At 43.4% G+C, this 9,124-nt stretch overlaps 1 protein-coding gene across 1 annotated transcript; it reads right to left on the bottom strand.

Moving 5' to 3' along the window:
- Positions 1-1,579: 1,579 nt before the first annotated feature.
- On the bottom strand, positions 1,580-2,881 carry LOC104967592 (glycine-rich protein 3-like; the record flags this gene model as incomplete). The annotated part of the gene is made up of 3 exons (XM_010797095.1): positions 2,374-2,881; positions 2,063-2,156; positions 1,580-1,819 (listed from the first exon to the last, which is right to left on the bottom strand). Coding segments are annotated over exons 2-3 (332 nt in total), but the record flags the coding sequence as incomplete, so codon positions are not given.
- Positions 2,882-9,124: the final 6,243 nt, after the last annotated feature.

Genomic DNA, 9,124 nt, shown 5'->3' with positions numbered 1-9,124 from the left:
ATTTGAACTTTACTGTACTAGTACTCACAAAACATAAATTAGTTTTGGGTTTTTAATTATTATTAAACTGTGAATATTCACTCAAATAAATACAAAATATAATAAAATAAACATTAAGGTGCAGCATTTCGATGAACTGAAATAATATAGTCCTAAGCAGCCAGTTTGACATTAGGACTTGCTTGTCGTTGTATTTTCATGTTTTTTTAAAGAAAGATGAACTTTTCCACATTGCTTGCTGAAAGGGCAGACCTGCTGGCACTAACAATGTCTCCTGCTGTGGAGAACACCCTCTCTAGGGACAGAGGTAGCAGATACAGCCAGGTAGCGCTTTGCTAACATGGCAACATAAGGATATTTGGCGTTTGTAATAGCTTTGGCTCGGTCTGAACTTTTTGCGAGTGGTGGAGTCTTAAATGCTAGTGGGAGTTGGGTTTGCACTTCAGTCTTTTTTCTTTTTGGTACCGGTGATATTCAGGTTCGGGTGATGCCTTTTCAAATGAGTGTGCAAGTTTGATGTATTTCCAGCCGCGTAACCAATTGTAGTTGAACAATGCCGACAAACAGCTTTGTCCACCTGTCTTTGTCCGTCATCCTTGTACGTAACTGCGAAACCAAAATGTTCCCAAACCGGAGACTTCAATGATGCTGGAGGATTTTCGAGCTCAACTTTATCTGCGTTCGCCATTTCAACAGTTCCTCAAATTACTGACTAAATTTGAACGCATCCCTGTGACCAGCTCTCATAGCATGCCTCTCGTCCAATGAAATGACTTGCTCGCTCTATGACGCGTTGAACCCAATGTGAGCAAATTACTCTGAACTGAGATTACTTCCAAAAAGTTGTTCACGTTCTCAATTTTTTACGTTTAATGTTATATTCGTTCGGTACAAACGTGTACCGAACCGAAGGGTGCGTATACCGTTACACCCCTAATATATATATATATACACACACACGTACATTTGGCTGATTTTGTACTTTGACTTGAGAGACTTTAAATGTAGGAGTGTAACTTAGAGAGGATCACTTTGATATCGATATAAAATGGTACTTTTGCTGAAGTAAAGGTTTCGAACGCTTCTTCCACCTCTGGCCAAAGCCAAAAGCCAACACACCCCAGACAGCAAATGAACTGGTAGTCATACTTTGAATATCTCCCGTCTCTCACCTGGTGGTTTGATTGGTGCGCTCATGTTTCTGGGCTCCTCTGGTTCTGTTCTCTCCGCCCTCTCCTCTCTGAGGTATTTTGGGGGGCCCCTCTCGTGCATGGCTCCCATCTCATGTATGGCTCCTCCCCTCTCATGTATGGCTCCTCCCCTCTCGTGCATGGATCCTCGCCCGTGCATCCCTCCTCCTCTCTCCTGCATCCTTTCTCCTCTCTCCTGCATCCTTTCTCCTCTCTCCTGCATACCTCCTCCTCTCCCTCCTCCTCTCTCTTGCATGCCTCCTCCTCTCCCTCCTCCTCTCTCGTGAATGCCTCCTCCTCTCTCGTGCATCCCTCCTCCTCCTCCTCCTCTCTCGTGCATCCCTCCTCCTCCTCCTCCTCCTCTCTCGTGCATCCCTCCTCTCTCGTACATGCCTCCTCCTCGCTCGTGCATGCCTCCTCCTCGCTCGTGCATGCCTCCTCCTCTCTCGTGCATCCCTCCTCTCTCGTACATGCCTCCTCCTCTCTCGTGCATCCCTCCTCCTCTCTCGTGCATGCCTCCTCCTCTCTCGTGCATGGATCCTCTGTCCTGCGTGGATACCCTCTCCTCCTGCCTACGCGTCGCCATGGATGCCTTCATAGCAGCCGCCACATCCCTGTCCTCGTCCTCTCTGCACGGAACAAGCACACGTTCATATATATAGAACAAACCCAATATGAGACCAAAAAGGACCAAAAACGGATTGGAATGTGACTGGTAAAGGTACAACCATGCTTATGGTTTGCACGGTAGGGTATCAGATGCAATAGTGAGGTCTTTAGGGGACAGCAAAGTGCTACGTTTTCATAAAATAAAATGCAAAGTTTCTGCACAGTCATAAACAACAAAGGCAGCATTGTTGATTGACACTCACCGAGAGTACCTCCAGCTCTTCTGTCCCCCCTGAACCCTTCCTCTTCCCCCGCGAGCCTGACGCATCTCATCATAGTCCTCACCTGTCAGCATGCCTAAGGACACACACACACACACACACACTTTTTTGAGAATGCATTTTTGGCCAGAAATAAGGTCTCTGGAGTTAAAGAGATTTTCACGTTTTGTTCTACGACATCAAATACAGATTAAAATTCTAAATTCTGGGTCAGCCTACGAAAATATGTCACCATTGCAACGCTATACATTCTCCTAATATAGATATCAGTCTCAAAAAACACGCTGACCGACCTTCATTTCGCCTGCCCTGTTGCCTTGGGGCGTAGTTGAACTGCAGGTCGATCTGTCGGTTCTGTCGAGCCTCCGCACGGTTCTTGCTGTGCTCCGCGGCCTTGTGGGCCTTGTAGTCGATCTCGGAGCGGAATGCATGGGTGAACTGTTCTGTGGCGCAGCGGCCCTCCTCACACAGGTAGTGACTATCTCTGAAGTGCTCGCTCAGGTACGGGTAATCACTGTTGAGGGCAGGGTTAGGAAAAAGGGGTGGAAGAAGTAATGAGATTTTATACGCAAGTAAAAGTTGCCATACTATAATTTAATTAAGTGAAGTAGAAGTCTAAAGTAGCTTGAAATCAAAACTTTTAAAAAAATTCCAAAAATTGTAAATTCAAGTACAAAACATGGGTAAATGTACTTATTACATTCCACCACAGGATCAAAACTGGCTTGACCTACAGAGCCACCACAATCCTTCCTGTGTGTGTGGCCTAGCATTACTATCCTTGTGGGGACCTACATCTGTTTACACAGTCACGTGCGGGGACTCGCCTCCCTTATGGGGACATAATTGATGTCCCCCATTAATTTTAGTGTGTGTGTCTCTCNAATAATCATAGACGCATTTTGCAGTCTTTTTGCGTATTAGAAACGGAGTTGGCGATACTGAAACTGCAATATAATGTTTGTGTAGCAATAATACATAAATTTTATGTATTATTGCTACACAAACATTATATTGCAGTTTCAGTATCGCCAACTCCGTTTCTAATACGCAAAAAGACTGCAAAATGCGTCTATGATTATTTTTAGTATTTTTGATCTTTCCAATCCAGTCGAGAGATCTCTCTCTCCAATGTTAGTTTTGTTCACAATTTGTTTAGTTCGTTTACCTTGTTTTTTTCTCCAAAAGAACCGTTAAAAGACCGGACCGATAAGCGGTATCGATAAAAGTAGTAGTACCGTTAAAACCTTAACGATACCCATCCCTACCGGTACCAAAAGAAAAAAGACTGAAGTGCAAACCCAACTCCCACTAGCATTTAAGACTCCACCACTCGCAAAAAGTTCAGACCGAGCCAAAGCTATTACAAACGCCAAATATCCTTATGTTGCCATGTTAGCAAAGCGCTACCTGGCTGTATCGGCTACCTCTGTCCCTAGAAAGGGTGTTCTCCACAGCAGGAGACATTGTTAGTGCCAGCAATGTGGACAAGTTCATCTTTCTTTAAAAAAACATGAAAATACAATGACAAGCAAGTGTCATAAATATTTTATGTTTTTATGATAATTTTTTCTGTTGTACCGAATACGTACCGAACCGAACCGAACCGTGACCTAAAAACCGAGGTACGTACCGAACCGAAATGTTTGTGAAGCGTTACACCCCTAATGTAATGTGATGACGCTTTCAAAATATTGCAGAAAATAAGATCTTTAACAAAAACATTTGTGATACCGACATATTTTGTTCAGCAGGATAATCTCCACATATTAACACCACTTTATGATTGAATGATGAAGCGTAAATGCAATGGTCAGAAGTAAATAGCTACCGTTGGACTTTAAACAAACTACATGACGACCGAGTGACTTCATGTCAACACCGCTTAGCTAAAGGCTGCTAATGAGGTGTGATGACCTTTAGTAGTCTTATTTAGTCTTGTTAGCAACTACCATTTTAAAAGACAATTAAAAGCTTCAGAAGTTCACGAGTGAAAAGTGAAAACCTCTCATGCTTGTGTAAACCTCAGACCTTATTTCCGGCATCAAACCTAAGACATTGACTTCAAGACGAGGGAGGAAGTGCCAAAATGTTAACTCATTTCCGGGTTTAGGACTCATTTGGCACCACTCTATTAGCTAACACAACAAGTGTAGAAAGAGCAGCATCTTTCTAAAATAACTGTGGATATTTTGGGGTTATGGGTTTTTTATAAGACCTTTAGCTGTTTGAGCAGCAAGGCCCCCATGACTCTGTTACCCATAAGTACTTCCCACAAGATGAATTCAGCCACTGTTGGCTGTGCACCTATTTTTGCAGCCGAGTACATTTACTCTAAATAGGCTTCCAATTTAGGAGCCAAGTCAGCGCAGCATTGGAGCAGTTCATGCTAAAAAACACTTCTAGCAACTTTGAAGCCAAAGCATTAGGTCCCTTTAGAGACACACATCGGAAATATCAGACATTTTATTTAAAGTTTTTATAAACACAGAATCTCTCTGTCATCCACTTCCTGCCTTTTTGATGCTCTCCAGAGCTCATCTTGACAGATTTGCCACTTGGATTGATCTTGCGTAGTGTGATGACAGAGTCTGAATCTCTTCCGTTTTCTCCCTGCCTAAGCATTAAACCATCACTTCCAGGGGGACCAGGGTTGCCCTTTATGGCTGCTGGCAGGATGGAGAGCAGAGCAATTCCTTTCAGCCACTGGCAGCAGATTCCATAATTAAGATGATTAAAAAGAAGGGAAGAGGGAGGAGTGAAGAAGAGAGGTGAAAAGTGCAAGTGCAACTCCTCAGTCGTGGTCCGGTGCTCCAGCTGCATTGTTTACACTCTAAAGGGAAGGAGCAGCAAGGACACGCCGTCCTCTGAGTTATATTCCTGGCCAAATTAGCATGATGGGCTGGCTTGGCTCTGTTGCAGGTGCTGGCGGGAATACAGCCAGCACTGCATATTACTCTACTCTTTGGTCCTGTGTCCAGATAGTGTCTTTTTCTGGCAAAAAGGTGCAAGCAAAAAAAAAAAGAAACGCTCCCAGTGCTTTTTATAAAATGATATCTTGACAACATACCACTGCTTTCGAGTTAAAGACACACCCCTAATCTACGTGCGCTACTTTGCATTGTTTTTTAACCTTGAGCAGCAAAAAGCTTCACCACTCGGTACACTATAAGACCCCATTTACACGCAAACGAACCGCATACGATATCAAAAAAGTCTTCCGTTCACACGAGACCGCTCGGGAGCGCTGGAGACGCTGTAGTACATATGCAGGGCCTGTAAGTGGCATAGTAACTTCCGCCACAAAATACACCAAAAGCAGCGAAGAAGACCCTCGAGCATGGTTGCCCTTCTGTTTATGCCCCGCGGTGGATTTAGCAACATGTAGTTCATGTAATTCTCCATTTCCAATTGTTGCTGATGGTTGTGGTAGAGGAGCTGTAGATTTTGCACTAACATCTGTAGCATGGTCGAGCTGTAGATTTTGCACTAATATCTGAAGCATGGTCAGTAGCAGTAGCACTAGCTACTGACCATGCTACAGCAGTGAGCAGCAGAGGTGGGGAGAGGCGGGGCTATGGCTTCATCGTTATCAGAAAATGATCGTATAGGGCGTACACACAGAGCCGTTTGGCCCCCCAGAGCGTTCCGTTTGCAGATCTATCCCCCTTGGGACCCGTTATCGTTTGCGGGGTCCGTTTCCGTGTTTCCGTTACGGCCTCGTGTGAACGAACGGAGAAGAGTAGCGGATACAACCGTTTGCGTTATCGTGTAAACAGCACATAAAAGTACAACACTGACTGGCAGCAGAATTCAGTCTCTGCTGCCACAATACCCTCCCCACAAATAAGATTTTCGGTCTTCGTCAACATAGTTTCTGTTTGAAAGTTAAGCCCAAAAGCAAGTTTCTCCTTCAATTTCTAAAGTAGAGTCACCAGCGCTTTATTGGAAAGTTGGATTTTTCAAATAGAAACGCATCGAAAAGAGGCTTGGAGCAGCATTTTTTCTCAGGAAATATTGAAAAGAGATATGGTGCTAACTAAGAGAGACATGCTGTATGGACAAAGGCCCTTTGTGGGCTGCTGCTATCTTTTGTATCTCCCGTGCCATAAGACAGCAAAGATCATCAAAACCCCCGGGTTAATAGAAAGGGTGATATGTGGCTCAAATCAACCCCAGTCTGATTGGGCAGAACACAGAGGTCACACCCTGGGAGGCAAACACCAGTAACGCCCGTCAAGTATCTAGAAATGAGAAGATAACTACTGTGGGCTCTACCTGTCCACAGCTCTGCCTCAGTCACTCATATTAAAAGCTGTCATCAAACTGTGAAATTGCTATTATTTTAAACAGCTAATTAAAGCTGCTGCAAATAAAACAGCTTTTGAAGCCAAGCCACTGAAATAAAACACATGGAGTAATAAACTGTGTTTACAACAAAGAAGCATAGGCAGCATTATACATCTATATAACTAAGAACAAAAAAAGGGAAGGAACACTGCAACAAAAGTGACAAAACTATACTCCTCCTGCTAACTTTGAAGACCACTAATGTCCAAGGTATTCTGCAGCTAGAGAGACTAGACATTTTCAGGTAGCACAAGTAAGATTTAAATTAGGGATTTTTCTAGTCATATTTGCAAACAATTAAAGCACAGTAAAGGACATTTAATTTAAAAAGCTCTACCAAAAGTGTGATAATATGGTAACACCAAGTAATCAGATGTCCTCAGACCAAGTACTATGCAAATTAAGCTGACATCTTGCAAATCAGCATGCCACTTTTGCATGTGGTGATGAGGTCTGAGGCACATCCTGTTCCATATTATGTAGGATTATCACTATCACAGACTTCTAACGATGTAATGTTTTAGTCAAAAGGAAACACTCGAGGACAGCCGCAATTTCACAGATTTTTCTGCACTCCACTCTTCTCCTCCAGCCTTTAATGAGCTGCTCCTTCAGCTCTCCTTCCGTGACCTTATTCTCTCTCCCAGACACATCCACCCTCTCTCTGCTCCCTTGCGTCAAACACTTTTGAAGGGGACTAGGGAAAAACACTCTCCAGGTGGATGAGACTTCAGGAAACTGAACAGGCTCTGTCCTTATAACTCAATGTTGCTCAACTTCCTGTCCTGATCCGTGTTTTATGTCAAAACATGTTCTAAAAACATTTATTCTCAGACCTCATTCCTGCACCACTCTATAATGTCACTTTTGGATTAATGGTAAGACACATTGATACATTTTTTTTAATGAATTACCGTGTGGGAACATTTTGGGGGAAGTCAAATGATATCAAAACATATGTAATTTTTGTTAACAGAGACTCAAAAGTTGAGTGGTTTTATTATCATTGTTTCATTTATCTTTAAATCTTTTTTAATTTTATTTCCAACCATTCACTGTAGTCATAAGTTAACACATCAACCACAGCAACAGGGTCGCCCCTTCTCCAAATACAAATTTGCTCGTTTCACAATATCCAATGCTTTCTAGTGGTATAACACGATTATTCATAAATACATCTCATCTCCAAAGCTCATCTGCACTCTAACTTTATGCCTTATTACACATTTGTATTTGCACAAGATATATGATTTTCTGAGGAAGCAAACGTTAAGAGACACACCTCTCAACTGAGACAGCCAGTTAGATGTGGCTAAACCAAAGGTAACACAAGCCTCTGGTTGCCTATATAACGCCCTATATAAGTGAGCGGTGGTGGTGGCAGTCTGCTGCATCGTTCCCTCAGGCTGCCATCACTCAGACATTCAGCCACAGTAAAGAGGAAGCTCCCTTTCAAAATAAACCACCGACCCATCCATTATGACATTGTGCTGCTTTTGGCCAAACCTCTTGAGGGTTTGAACACATTACAAAGAAACACAAACTAAGGAGTGGGAGTCTGGCGCTGATGAGTGTAAACATTTGACCTTCTAAGCCACCACTCTTCTTTGGCTGTTAGAAAAAAGAACAGGCTCAGAATAACGACATGATGATGTGGCAGAACATGTCTAAAAATGATGACTTCAAAAGAGTTTAAAGGGGCTCTATTATGTTTTTCCTGTAGTGTGTTATATAGGTTTGTGTGCATGTAAATGGTTTCCAAAGGCTAAAATCCCAAAGTTCCCACCAGAGGGAGTTTCTCTCCCACACACTACTTCCCACCCTGCCTGAAATGCCTCCATTGGAATACATTTACTCGCATTACTAACATAATGACATCACTGCGTAACACTCGCTCTTCTATTGGCTAGTGCTCCAGCACTTTGTACGCTAGGGGGCAAGACATCTCTAAGGGGTTGACCAATCACAACAGAGCTAACCAATCAGCGTAGACTGGGCTCCTGTTTCAGACAGAGGGTGAAAAGAGGTGCAGGCAGTATGAGAAAAATAAAGAGCTTGTTGAACATGAAAGCAAGGAGACATGTCCCAGTGGAGACACTACATACTGATATCTCATTAAAATGAGCAGAATATGTCCTCTTGAATACAGCACAAATTAAACTCCGATGGGGACATTTGAGACATTACTATGACCTTGAATAGAAAAAGGAAAGGCCCCTCACAAATACCCAGTAAGCAGCCAATAATCAGCTCTCAGAGGAAGGATACAGACAAACACTTGGTTATTTATTGAGGAGGATACATTTTTTGAAAAGATGAGCAGAACTCTCTGCCTATAGAACCAAACTGATTGACAGCACAGCATTGGTCACCATAAATATACATGAACCTGTTTACAAGCCAAAGCCAGGCCTCCTGCAGACATGCATTGTCTTGGGGCAAGCTACCGTCTCAGATTGCAACTTGAGGTTGAACTGACAGCGGCTCATTGGCTGATCGGGTAACTTATGGCGCATTTCCACTACAGCGCGGAGTGCACGGCCCGGCCCGCTTTTGGTTGCGTTTCCACTTGGCGTAGTACCGGCTAGCGGGTACTATTTCACAGTTTTTCTGGCCCCATAAAATCGAGGTTCTTAGCGGGCCAACAACCAGGCTGAGTCGGGCTGAGTATGCTAAACTAGAGAGAGAGAATCG

Source organism: Notothenia coriiceps, unplaced genomic scaffold (genome assembly GCF_000735185.1).
Source record: "Notothenia coriiceps isolate Sejong01 unplaced genomic scaffold, NC01 NC01_scaffold00002417, whole genome shotgun sequence".
Lineage (NCBI taxonomy): Eukaryota > Metazoa > Chordata > Actinopteri > Perciformes > Nototheniidae > Notothenia > Notothenia coriiceps.
This window is presented reverse-complemented; position numbering and strand designations above follow the sequence as displayed.